General features: G+C 49.3%; 1 protein-coding gene across 1 annotated transcript in view; it reads right to left on the bottom strand.

Annotated features, from left to right (window-relative positions):
• Positions 1 to 13782, bottom strand: part of POLE (DNA polymerase epsilon, catalytic subunit) — a 64002-nt gene extending 50220 nt beyond the window's left edge. Inside the window, 12 exon segments of the mRNA XM_031650942.1 lie at positions 819 to 938; positions 1156 to 1241; positions 1512 to 1622; positions 1964 to 2071; positions 2779 to 2859; positions 2994 to 3135; positions 4901 to 5055; positions 5358 to 5450; positions 5582 to 5626; positions 6026 to 6106; positions 6541 to 6682; positions 13518 to 13782. Of these exon segments, the coding sequence (XP_031506802.1) occupies positions 819 to 938; positions 1156 to 1241; positions 1512 to 1622; positions 1964 to 2071; positions 2779 to 2859; positions 2994 to 3135; positions 4901 to 5055; positions 5358 to 5450; positions 5582 to 5626; positions 6026 to 6106; positions 6541 to 6682; positions 13518 to 13579 (1226 nt within the window). The 5' untranslated portion in view covers positions 13580 to 13782.
• Positions 13783 to 13799: the final 17 nt, after the last annotated feature.

The following is a 13799-nucleotide window of genomic DNA, read 5'->3' on the forward strand; positions in this document are numbered from 1 at the left end:
CCCTCCCTGAGAACCAGCATCCCTGGGCCTCCCACTGCCCCACATGATAGACCCTGAATCCTCACGCCCCTCACTCCCTGCCTTGGATCAGGACTGTCACATGCTAAACCAGCCCCAGCCTCCTGGCCTCCCTCTCCAAGCCAACTGCTGAACGTCAGAGCTAAACAGAAACGCATTCAGGCTTCAAGCGCTCCAATGGCACTGTGCAGAGTACAGAGGTCACGGGGGCCCTCCTTTCCTTTCCTTCCCTCCTTTCCCTTCCTTCCCTCCTTTCCCTTCCTTCCTTCCCTCCCTCCCCTTCCTTCCCTCCCTCCCCTTCCTTCCCTTCCAGCCTCCTTCTCTTGGCATTTCCACATCCACCTGTCCGCCCAACCAGACATGTCAGAGCCCCCGAACGCCGTGATTCTCAGCAGCTTTGAGCTGCCTCCCACCCCAGCTCATCTGGAATCTGCGCTTGTCCTGTGAGGCTCGTCCTGTGAGGCAGCTGGGCTGCCACATCCCAATCTGGCCTGGGCAGTGCAGCTCCATGAGGTCCTAGCTCTGGGACCTGTGCGTTGAGTGTGTCTTCCCGGTGGCTACCCCACCCCAGAGGCTGATGCTCAATGTGCCTGATCACTGACGAATTGTCAGCCAACAGTCAAAGACAGCACATCCCGGGCCCCGGCAGGGTTGTAGCTGCCATCCTCTTGGGTGACCTGAAACAGCCTCTCAGAGGCCACCCTCCTCCCATGAGATGTGGTGACAGTATAGTCTGCAAGAGGCCTTCAGATCTCGCTCGCAGACAGCAGTGATGAGCCGTGCTGCTGTGCGGCCCCTACCTGAGGCAGTCCATGTGGATGCACTGGGGCGCCTTGTACTCCCCCTGGCTGTCCTTCTGGAAGCCTATCTCCTGCTGCATGCTCAGACCGTGGACTGCTGCCCGGGCCTCCACAAATGGCCTGGGTTCGAAAGAGGACAGACAAGCAAGTGGGAAGATCAGGCTCTAATTCCCCTTTCTCCATTCCTCCCTCAGATCCAGGGAGGAACCGAGACACGGGAGGTGCAGAGTGAACCCAGAAGCCACCTCCTCAGTCAACATGGGAAGCGCCCCCGCACCATGCAATGCCCTCCCTCTCAAACGCTGCCCAGTTACTCACAGAGAAGACACAGACTCACCAGTCAAAAAAGTCCCCGTTGTAGGTGACCATGATGGTGGGTTTGGTCTCCTGGACGTGTTCAAACCACCTTTGGATCAGATGAGCCTAAACCCAAGTCACAGCAGTCAGAGGTCTGCTCTTTCTCTTCTTCAAGCTATTTCCAAATTCCTCCCCCAAAGTTCAGAAGCAGCAGCCTCATGCTGGCCCTTATTCCTGACCCCAGCCCCAGTTTCTGGCAGAAAAGAGGGTCATACCCTAAGAACGAAGCTGATGGAGCTGCAATTCTGATCCGACGGAATGCCTGAGGCCTTGGAAAGATCCGCATGCCCCTTCTTCCCACAATACCAGGCAGTTTCACAAGTGATACCTCCTTACCTCGTCGGGTTCATTGAAGACACTAAACGGCCCTTCATATTCTGGCTTGGGGGTGAACTCAAAATCTTCAATATCTTCTGAAACAATCTCCCTGTTAGTGATGAGGTAGCCCTAGTGAAGTTCATTAGCAATTAGCACAAGTCAGAGGCTGCAAAGCCAAGACCTGGCGTCCCCACCCTGCCCACACACTCTGCCTAGAGATTCTCACTACAAAGAAGTCCACAGCAACGTGAAAGTGCCCTAAGCTTCCTGAGAAGAGATCCTCCATGTCTGGATTCCCACTGGAAAGGAGAGGGTACAGTTGGAAGTCAGAACGGCCTGGCTGCTCCCATTCCTGGACTAACTTATTATTCACTCAACAAATCCTAACTGTGGGGCAGACGCTGCGGTAGTATGGGGACCAGACAAGGTCCCCATCCCAGGAGCTTTCTTCCCAGAAGCCGCCTGCTCACCTGGCCGTCGATCATGTAGGAAATCATCATAATCTGGTCTGTCTCAGCATCAGGAAACTTGAGGGGCAGTTTGGTCGTCTCAATGTCAAACGCCAAAACCACAGGGTCCTGTGGGGACAAAATAAGCATAAAGCCAAGCTCTAAACTCCCCATCAGGCCTCCCTGAACACCGGCCCCCGGCCTGCTCTACCTCCCTCTGGTTGTTAAGAGTGAAAAGGCTCCAGAGCTGGGAGAGGGACCCTAACACTGACCAACCTACGTCAAGAGCATCACGACTCTCTATGGCGTGGAAACTTACACGCCTAAGAGAGCAGCTGATCACAGGACAAGCCTAAAATCACAGAACTTTAGTAGAAAAACTCTTTAGAAGACATCACCTCATTCTGATGGTTACGACAACCCTGAAAGGTAAATGTGGCACAGAGATGATATCTTCGTTTCGGAAAAGAGAAAACTGAATACAAAGACTTTCCCAACACCACAAAGTCATATTTGAACCAAGGCCTTCTAGTTACAAATCCATTTTTCACCACGTCTCTTCACTATCAACTACCCAATGGAAGTCCTAGCTTTCCCTCAAATGTCCAAATCCTGCCTAGCTCAAATACTGATGTCATGCAGTGATATACAACAAAAAAGGAAATGATACTGTCAGAAACTGATGAAAAACTAACTCCATATTTCCTTTAATAAAGTATTTGGGGGGAAAGCAGGAAACATATCTTTGAGTCAAATTTACTCTTCAGCACTAAAGAATATTCTCTCCAGAAAACCAGAAATTTTACGATGAAGGTAATACAAGCAACAAAACTTACAGGTCGTTCAACAAGGTCATCTCGGCGGGTGATTTCCACAGGAAAAGCGTTTCCACGGTATCTGACATTGTACCAATGAGCCTGCAAAACACACAGTGTGTTAACTGGAGTTCTACATCCAGGAAAGTCTACTCCTGTGTGGATTCACCCATAATGATCATCTCCTGGCTGTTAGGAAATTCATGTGAGCAGCAACCCAACCCTGCCCTACTCACCACATGGATCTTCAGGTCAATGGAGAGGCGGATGTGGTAGGGAACATCGTACTCGCGCATGTCCACAATGTTGTCCAACTGATCAGCTATCTTCTTAGAGGTTTCCTCTTCATCAGTAATGACACCACCCCTCTGCAGAACACTAGGAATTAACAAGAGAGCAACTAACTCAGCTGCCAGGGTCTGGAGGAGGTGGGACCAGAGTTCCAAATCAGTAGCAAGAGATGAGACCAGAGTCCAAACTGAGGAAACACAAAAGGTAAATTGAGGTGGTTTCAATGACCAGGGCAGTCCTTCCTTTAAGAATGGCTTGGATTGGGCCGGGCATGGCAGCTCACGCCTATAATCCCAGCACTTTGGGAGGCCAAGGAGGGCGGATCACCCAAGGTCAGGAGTTTGAGACCAGCGTGGTCAACACGGTGAAACCCCGTCTCTACTAAAAATACAAAAATTAGCCAGGCGTGGTGGTGCACGCCTGTAATCCCAGATACTTCGGAGGCTGAGGTAGGAGAATCACTTGAACCTGGGAGGCGAAGGTTGCAGTGAGCCGAGATTGCACCATTGCACTCCAGCCTGGGCAACAGAGCGAGACTCTGTCTCAAAAAAATAAAGAATTGCTTGGATGATAACCCTACAGACAGGAAAAAAATTCAGGGTAAGATGTATGCATTTTATGTGATGTGAGTTACACCCCAACTAAAAAAAAAAAAAGAGGGCCAAGCATGGTGGCTTATGCCTCTAATCCCAGCATTCTGGGAGGCAGCAGGAACACTTAGGCCCAGGAGTTCAAGACAGGCCTGGGCAACATAGGGAGACTCATCTCTACAAAAAAAAAAATAATAATTAGCCAGTCATGGGGTACACACCTGTGATCCCAGTTACTCAGGAGGCTGAGGTGAAAGGATTGCTTGAGCCCAGGAGTTCGAGGCCACGGTGAGCTATGACTGCACCACCGCACTCCAGCCTGGGCAACAGAGCAAGACCCTGTCTGAAAATAAATAAGTAAATAGAAGAAAAAAGAAAGAAAACATTAAGTGCTGCCAGTGAGGAGAGCACCCAGGCATGATCCCACCATGGTCCTGATGCTCAGGAGACTGCCTCATGCAGGCTGAAGAGCAGGCCTGGGCTTCACACAGCCTATGCATGGGTCTCTACCGTGTCTAAAGATGTGGCCTACCCTTGCGGTCACTATTGGCCCATAAGCTCAAATAATGAATGGGCTATTCAGGGGGAAAAAGACGAGTCTCAGATACGGCTCAAACCTCTGAGGACTCAGTCTGAGTACACCTTCCAATATTTCAAAAAGTAACTTATGGCATTGCCAGGGAAGGTGGACTCAGGGTAGGGACTGTAGAAATGTTCAGCATCCCAAACTGATCTTCCTTTGTCAGAGGATAAGGTAGGTTCTTCCGAAGTCATCCAAACTTCATTACTCAAGATTTTCTCTTCCTAATCTGTTACTTTGCATCCTATTATTGTTGAGGCTCAAACACTTGATGAACAGTGTTTGGTGTTCTAGACTTCAGTTTCCGTGGACGATACCCAAGGTTCTCTGGAGAAGATGTGCTGTGTAAATCTCAGCACTTAATGAAATTCACAGGCGGATTGTGTTAGGGCAGCAAGATGAGGGATCTTCTCCCTCTAAGGTGACTTTACTATTACAACCACTCAACTTTAGAGCCATAAACCCTCCCCTCCACAGGAAAAGAGCTAACACGTAAAATGTAACCTGCGAAGCCACTGTTTTATTTAACACGGAACATACAAAAATCTCTACCTAATTGCACAAGTTTTCCGTATCAAATAGAGCCAGCCATTAAGGTAACTTTATTGCTACGTGTTCCTGTCTCCTGTCCATCTTGTCGTTCTGAACCAGCTGATGCTTTGCTCACAAGAGCAGAGTTTACCTGGAAAGCAGAGCTGTGTACGCGTCGCTGGCATGATCCTGCTCCCTGTTCTTCTTCACGGCAGGGGAGATCTCCTTCCTCACTTTGACAAGATCCTCCACGGTGTGGAAGGACAGCTTGATGTAATTTCGCTTCAAACCCACCAAGTGATTTGGCTATAACGCAAAGAGATCATGTTCATTGGTTAAAGAGAAACAGGACTTTATGGGTGAGAGGGTAAACACTCAAAGGTAAACACATAAGTCAAAGAGTTGGCGACTTCAAGGCACCTTGTCCAACTCTGCATGTGGCACCAACTAACACCACTAGAGCTCTTTGAAAGGAATTTTATAGAGGGTCACCACACTGCCCCATCACCCAATAGATGACCTGAATTTCTACCTCTTCCAATCTCACCTGCTATGGACAATGTAGATCCTGGCCTCATTTACCCCTGGAAAGTCTGAGTGATACTTACCAAGTCCAGATCCTCTTTGGGGACAGTCTCCACTTTTGCAATTTTGCCCTGAAACTTCTTGGAGAGAAAAGATGAAACTTCTCGCTCACAACCCTAATCAGGATCAGAAAGAAAAGGCTTTCCGTTGGTAAAATACATTTCCTTCCTTGCCTATTTCCCAGTTGCAAAGCCCACCACAGAATGACACACTGGTTGTCTGACCTGAATCTATAAAACACACTTACCTTTCTGGTTGCAATGTAGAAATACGGTTTATAAGGCAAGGCCACCTGTAAGAGTCACCAACCCATCCAGGGGCGACGAGAAAGAAAAAAAGGGAGAGAAAAGTGAAAACAGACTGCTTGCTCCTACATCCCATGAACAGCCTAGAGCCAGGGCAGCCTTGACCTTGGTAGCTCTTAAAGCATAACAGGAAGTCAGAATGTGCACTTATCACAGGGGCAAGAACCGGAAAGATAATACTGCTCACCATTCAGTCTTCCTGAACTGGCTTCTCTCAGGACATCTTACATGATGACTGACGGGGCCTTCAGGGCCCGAGTTCTGGTGGGCTATGGGCTGCTCTCCCACGCCCTCCCTGACAGTCACAGAGCTAGATGAACACCCCTCATTTTGGATCCGGCTGCTCACTGCAAGTGGGTTTTAGCTTCTCAGGGTCAGGGACTTACCTTAAATCTGCTTCCGTCATCTTGAATAAAGTAGTAATCCACTGCACTGACTAAGCGCTTATCTTCATCTAAAATCTCGGTCTACAAGAGAATCAGTCAACATAGGCACAAGATCATCCTCTACACAGTTAAAGAAACTTTCCTCCTACCTTTTGGGAAACAGTCCCTCTCATCTAGGTCTTTACTCCACCCCTACGTTTACACTGCCAGCCTTATTTACAAGAACCACATCGTAACAGACTCCAAACGGGGATTTCTCTCCATTTCTCCCTCATAATCCTTGAAAGCTTTACTCTGATGGCTAAAAGGGATGCCCATCACCTCTGGCTTCTCACAGTGGCTTCTGTGTGGCCCTTAATGACGTTAAAGAGGAAAGGAGAGCTGGGAACCTTTACATCTCCCACCTGATCCACTCAGAGTTCCCCCATGTGTCCCTCACTCTTTAGACAAAGACCATGCTATGACAAGAAGGGGTGCAGCCATACTCCTGGGTGGGAGAAGGACCGAGTGCTTACAGGATGCATGTTAATGAGCCAGCCTGTCTTCTCACCAGGCTCCTTCAGCCGCTCAAAACCAAACCGCAAATCCATCTTATCTGTCCACTGACTCCGTTCCAGGCGCTTGAGTGCCGAGACTGAGGAAGTGGCGCCATCATCTCTGAGTGAAAGAAGGGAACCCAGTGCTTACAGTTTGTAATGCCACCTATTTCTGCAACCCTCATCCCACCTAGTGTGTTTCAGATATGACAGGGTAGATATATTCCTGAAAAACTCTGAGCTTGGCAAAAAGGCTCATTAAAATAAAAGGACTCGTTGGAAAAACACAATTAGGGCAGGCCCTTCAAAACCTGTTCAACTTTATAACCAGAATACTAACAAAAACAGTAATCATGGCTAGACACTGCTGCCTCTTGGAGAACTAAAAATGCATAAAACTGGCCAGGCCCAGTGGCTCACACCTATAATCGCAGCACTTTGGGAGGCCAAGGCGGGTGGATCACTTGAGGTCAGGAGTTTGACGCCAGCCTGGCCAACATGGCAAAACCCCACCTCTACTAAAAATACAAAAATTAGCCAGGTGTGGCAGCGTGCACCTGTAATCACAGTTACTTGGGAGGCTGAGGTAGAATTGTTTGAACCCAGGAGGTAGAGGTTGCAGTGAGCTAAGATTGCACCACTGCACTCTAGCCTGGGCAACAGAGTGAGACTGTGTCTCAGTTAAAAAAAAAAAACATAAAACCCAGCATTGTTCTCCTGGTCATTTTATCCCAGAGAAATGAAACCTCATGTTCATAGCATGTTTATTCATAACAGTCAAAAACTAAAAACAACCCAGATGATCCTCAGCAGGCGAAGAGTGAACCTGGAAAACACATACCATGGAATACTACTCAGCAATGAAGAGGAATAAACATTTCCCTTTTGTTTTTGAGAAGGAGTCTCACTCTGTAACCGAGGCTGGAGTGCAGTGCCACGATCTCAGCTCACTGCAACCTCTGCCTCCCAGGTTCAAGCGATTCTCCTGCCTCGGCCTCCCGAGTAGCTGGGATTACAGGCAGGCGCCACCATGCCTGGGTAATTGTTGTATTTTTAGTAGAGATGGGTTTCACCATGTTGGCCAGGCTAGTTTTGAACTCCTGACCTCAAGTGATCTGCCCACCTCAGCCTCCCAAAGTGCTGGTATTACAGGCGTGAGCCGCCACACCTGGCCAAATAAACTTATTGATACGTACAACTTGTATGGACCTCAAGGAAATTATGCTAAGTGAAAAAAGCCAACCTCCCAAAATTATACACTTTTTTTTTTTTTTTCCTTGAGACAGAGTCTCACTCTATTGCCTAGGCTGGAGTGCAGTGGTGCAATCTCAGCACACTGCAACCTCTGCCTCCTGGGTACAACTGATTCTCGTGCCTCAGTCTCCCAAGTAGCTGGAACTACAGGCGCACCATCACACCCAGTTAATTTTTGTATTTTTAGTAGAGACAGGGTTTCACCATGTTAGCCAGGCTGGTCTCAAACTCCTGAGTTCAAGTGATCCGCCCACCTCGGCCTCTGAAATTGCTGGGATTACAGGCGTGAGCCACCGTGCCTGGCCCCAAAGTTATACACTTAATGATTCCATTTATAAACTATTTTTGGAATAGCATTTTTGAAATAAAACTCCAGGGATGAGGGGAAGGGAGGAATGGAGGTGGTTATGGCTATAAAGGGGTAGTATGAGAGATCCTTTCAACAGACTGTTCTGTGTACTGATTTTGGTGGTAGTCGCACGAATATACACATAATAAAACTGCATAGAACTAAATACATATACAAGCAAAAGAGTGCATGTAACACTGAAATGATTTGAATAAAAACGAGGGATTGTCAGGCCAGGCGCAGTGGCTCACGCCTGTAATCCCAGCACTTTGGGAGGCCAAGGCGGGTGGATCACCTGATGTCAGGAGCTCGAGACCAGCCTGGCCAGCATGGCGAAACCCCGTCTCTACTAAAAATACAAAAAATTAAAACCCAGCACTTTGGGAGGCCGAGGCAGGTGGATCACGAGGTCAGGAGATCAAGACCATCCTGGCTAATATGGTGAAACCCCGTCTCTACTAAAAATACAAAAAATTAGCTGGGTGTGGTTGTGGGCACCTGTAGTCCCAGCTACTCAAGTGGCTGAGGCAAGAGAATGGTGTGAATCTGGGAGGCAGAGTGGAGCCACTGCACTCCAGCCTGGGCAACAGAGCGAGACTCCAGCTAAAAAAAAACCAAAAAACTAGCCGGGCATGGTGGGGTGGGCCTATAATCCCAGATACTCAGGAGGCTGAGGCAGGAGAATCACTTGAACCCTGGAGGTGGAGGTTGCATTGAGCCAAGATTGCACCACTGCACTCCAGCCTGGGCGACAAGAGTGAAACTCTGTCTCAAAAAAATAAATAAAATAAAATAAGATAAAATAAAATAGATGGGTTGTCTCAATGTCAATTTCCTAGTTGTGACAATTGTACTCTAGTTACACAAAATGTTAAGGTGAAGGGATATGGGAATCTCTATCATTTCTGACAACTGCATGAGAATCAATCTACAATTACCTCAAAAAAAGGTTGAGGACTGGGCACGGTGGCTCACGACTGTAATCCCAGCACTTTGGGAGGCCAAGGAGGGTGGGTCACTTGAGGCCAGGAGTTCGAGACCAGCCTGGCCAACAAAGTGAAACCCCGCCTCTACTAAAAATGCAAAAATTAGCTGGGCATGGTGGCACGCACCTGTAGCCCCAGCTACTTGGGAGGCTGAGATAGGAGGATGGCTAGAATCTGGGAGGCAGAGGTTGTAGTAAGCCAAGATCATGCCACTGTACTCCAGCCTGGGTGAGACACTGTCTCAAAAAAAAAAAGCTTGTTTTATTTTCTTAAATGCTCCAAAACTAGAGAGTGCAGATGCTAGCTTATGATCACTAAGATGATGAAGATCCAAGTGGACCTCTGAGCACAGGAGAAAAGAATAACCTGCCACAAGCTGTGAACTGTGCAAGGCCAAGGATGTGCCTCTCTGTAGAGGGAGCCCAAGTATAGGAACTCACGAAATTTTGAAAAACAAAGCCAACAGGACACATATCTGTGCAACACTCCAGCTAAGAGCTTTTTCCTTTCCTATGAAAGAATGTAATTCTAATTCTACTCCTCTGTTCTGATTCCCCTTGCCTAGGAAAACTACCACATTTTACTAACATAATTTTCCTATTTACCTGTTGCATGTGAACTAATCAGGGTTAGAGAAACACCTGCTGCAACAAAATATACCTTAAAAATTTAACATATCCTTCCGGAGTGCATGGTCCAGACATCAGCACAACCAAATGTGGATAAAAATGGGTCATATTGTTCTGTATGAGAGCAACGATCTTCACTGACTGGGAAACTCAACTTTTCATGTGCCTTTTTGTCTTAATGTAAATCAATGAGTGGGGGTGGTAAATACATATTCCCTGTTACAGAAGCAACAGATTCCCACGACTGCTTTCTGGCCTCGGCCATGCAGGCATGTACAGATACGCTAGGTCTCATGTTTTGCTAGACTGCTCTCCTAGGCAGTGTTACCCTTAAGGCTGTCCCTGTGGTCTTCCAAACAGGGCAAAACGTGTTATTCCAATAATCCAGGTATCAAAGGTGTTCTTTCCCCAACGAATCACAGACACTCGGTCCTTTCCTTCTACCACCTCTCACTTCCCAGGACCTGATTCCAGCTCATTGCTATTATATGTTTCCTAGAATACCAGTTCTTGATTAAACTACATGACCATTCCGTTTCTGACATCATTAGATTTCTCCATAAGGTGAGAGTGTTTCTAAAATATCAGTGTCACTGTGTAAAATACCACGGACCCTATAGATCCACTTCTAAAAATTTATGCCAAGAAAACTGATGTGCAGAAAGTAATTATTTTACATATAGAAGTTCATTACAGGTGTTTTTATAAGAGAGGAAGAAAGAAAATCATCCAAAATAAGACCAGTTAAAAAAATTTTTTTAGGATTTAAACCAAGCCTGTGCAGAACTCATGTCTTTAATTACATTATAACCCCAGTTGTTAATTTATAAACAGAAATGGACAGAGAACTGCTTCTTAAGAAAAACCCTTCCTGTCAACTTTCTTTTAGGACAAGATAAAAAAAAGAAAGGAAGACCCTTCCTTTGTCTGAAGGTATTCCTTGGATCACCTCCATCTGAAGAGCAGAAGGACCATATTCCAAGACTGGGATCCTTACTTCTCATGAAAGATTATAACCACTTGTTGTAGGCAGGCAGGATGACACCCCCCACAAAAGACCCACATCCTAATCCCCCAAACCTATGAATGTTATTTTACAAGACAAAAGGGACTTTGCAGATGTGACTACATTAAGGGCCTTGAGATTCTGGTTAGCTGGGTGGGCAAGAATCCTTGTAGAGTGAGGCAGGAGAGCCAGAGTCAGGAAGGAGAAAGGGATGGGAGAGAGACGGTAGTGGGGAGAGCAGATGCAACCTTTGGTTCTGAAGATGGAGAAGCAGCAAGGAAACAGATTCTCCCCCTGGAACCATCACAAGAAATATAACCAACCAGACACTTTCATATTACGACTTCTGACTTCTAAAACTGTAAGAGAATAAATTTATATAAGTTACTAAGTGATCGTGTGTTACTGCAGCAGCAGGAAACTGATACGCCACTGTACTGTATAAAAACGGTTTAATCTTTTAAATATTTGGATGCACCTGTAATAAAAAACCAGAAAAACTATATTCCAAACCTTACTAGAGAACAGCCTCAGTTCTGAGGCCCAAATCTTTACGAAAATCAAGAGTGAATGAAGTGCTATTTATGAGGCATCACCACTTAACGGGGACACACGGCCCTCTGTGCCACTGTCCTCCAAATATCCTTGCCTCAAGTAAGCTGGATTAAGTGGACTAGAAAACTGCTCACTGGGACCATATTTTCTCCCAAAACTGTTTTCTCTGAGCTGTGTATCTCACTTTTAATCCAGTGACAGTAAGAAATCTGAAAAATGGGGATAACAGTCACACAGAGAGCTACCATTGACTGGTTACTATACCACATTGTCCTAGTACTCCACATATGCTCTCATTCAGTTTTCATGACAGCCCCTAAGAGGGAGGCCACCGGTGTCCCCATTTCACAGAAGAAGAAATGCAGGCACATAGCACCCACTGCTTCCTGGGGCACACTCACGTCCCAGGACTGTTTTAAGGATGAGATGAGGTAACCCACATACGGCATATAAGGTAAAAGCCATCACTTGTACTTATCCCAGCTGCAGCCTTCCCCCTGCCTGGAGGCTGTCACTGAGCTTGGGGCAGGGCAGCGGAGTGGAGAAGGGGAGGGCAGTCCTGGTCCTGAACCAGGGCAGTCAGTGAACGTCTCTAAGCAACAAGTTCCAGCACACAAGGTAGATACTAAGGGTACCTACCCTCTCCAGGGACCAAATGGGACTATGGATAGACAGCCATTAGCACAACAGCAGTTAGGGATCCTTACTACTCGGTTTCTCCTCTGGGAAAAATTTTGTTCAGCTAAGTGTCTGTAAAAAGCTTCCCGTTCTCACGTTTTCTTTTTCTTTCTTTTTTTTTTTTTGAGACAGAGTTTCATTTTTCGTTGCCCAGGTTGGAGAAAAAAGGCGCCATCTCGGCTCACCGCAACCTCTGCCTACTAGGTTCAACTGATTCTCCTGTCTCAGCCTCCTGAGTAGCTGTGATTACAGGCATGCGCCACCACACCCGGCTAATTTTGTATTTTTTTAGTGGAGCCGGGGTTTCTCCGTGTTGGCCAGGCTGGTGTCGAACTCCTGACCTCAGGTGATCCGCCTGCCTTGGCCTCCCAAAGTGCTGGGATTACAGGCGCGAGCCATCCCGCCGGGCCTCACACATTTTCTGCTTATGGCAGAAGGTCAGGTCTCTGGTCATGTTTACCGTTTGCTGTGGCCACCAAGTAGCCGCGTCTTACCCTTGTTCTTTTTTTTTTTGAGACAGTGTCTGGCTCCGTCGCCCAGGCTGGAGCGCGGAGGCCCGATTCTGGCTCACAGCAGCCTCGACCTGCCGGGCTCAGGTGAACCTCCGGCCTCGGACTCCGGAGTATTAATAGCTGGGACCTCAGGCGCGCACCACCAGCCCGGCTAATTTTTCTTGTTTTTACAAGAGAAGGGCCGGGCGCGGGGGCTCACGCCTGTTATCCCAGCACTTTGGGAGGCGGAGGCGGGCGGATGACCTGAGGTCAGGAGTTCGAGACCAGCCTGGCCAACATGGTGCAACCCCGTCTCTACCAAAAATACAAAAACTAGCCGGGCGCGGTGGCGGGCGCCTGCAGTCCCAGCTACTCGGGAGGCTGAGTGAGGCAGCGGGATCGCCTGAACCCGGGAAGCGGAGGTTGCAGTGAGCCGAGATCGCGCCACTGCACTCCAGCCTGGGCGACAGAGCGGGACTCCCTGTCCAAAAAAATAAAATAAATAGAGGAGAACGGGTCTCGCTCTGTGGCCCAGGCTGATCTGGAACAGGATCCTGGGCTCCAGCGATCTGCCCGCCTCGGTCTCTCCCAGCGCCGGGCCCCCAGGCACGGTCCCCGGCCCGGGCCCTCCCCGCACCCTCCCCAGCCACGCGTCCACCCCGCAGGGCCAGGCCCGGGTCCCGCCGCTCTCATCGCCCCCGCCGCGCGGCAGGCCCCAAACGCAGCTGCGCGCAAGGCGAGGCCCGAAAAACCTCAGGAAGAGCCGAGCAGGGGAAGGCCGCGCGGCCCGCCTCGTTTCCCCGCGGGAAGCCGCGCCCGTAGCGCCTCCGCCCGCCCCGGGCCCCTCGGTCGGCTGTCGGGGCGCGCAGCCCTACCCCTGTCAGGCGCGGCGAGTGCGGGAGGCTGCGGGACCCGGGTCTCCCTCCCGCCTCGGCGGCGCCACCCAAGCGCGGCCCCATGGCATCCTCCGAAGGGCCGGCCCGAGGGCCTCAGGAGTGCGCCCCTCACCTGCTGGCTTCGCCGTCCGCGCCCGGGTCCGCGCGCCGCCGCCAGCCGCTCCTCAGAGCCATGGAACCGCTGGCTACACCCTCTGTTTCGCGGGAGAAATTTGGCGCGCTCCTTCCCAGTCTCGCGAGAGCCGTAAGTGCCGCCGTCCATCAAGAGGCGCGCCCCGCCCCTCGCCCGCCCCCCGAGACGCTCCAATAGGCGCCGGCGCCCGGCGGGGGAGGTGGCCGGCAGGGACCGGGGAAAAGTGTGCGGAGGCGCGCGCGCCGCACCGTGGGGTTGGGA

Source organism: Papio anubis, chromosome 9 (genome assembly GCF_008728515.1).
Source record: "Papio anubis isolate 15944 chromosome 9, Panubis1.0, whole genome shotgun sequence".
NCBI lineage: Eukaryota > Metazoa > Chordata > Mammalia > Primates > Cercopithecidae > Papio > Papio anubis.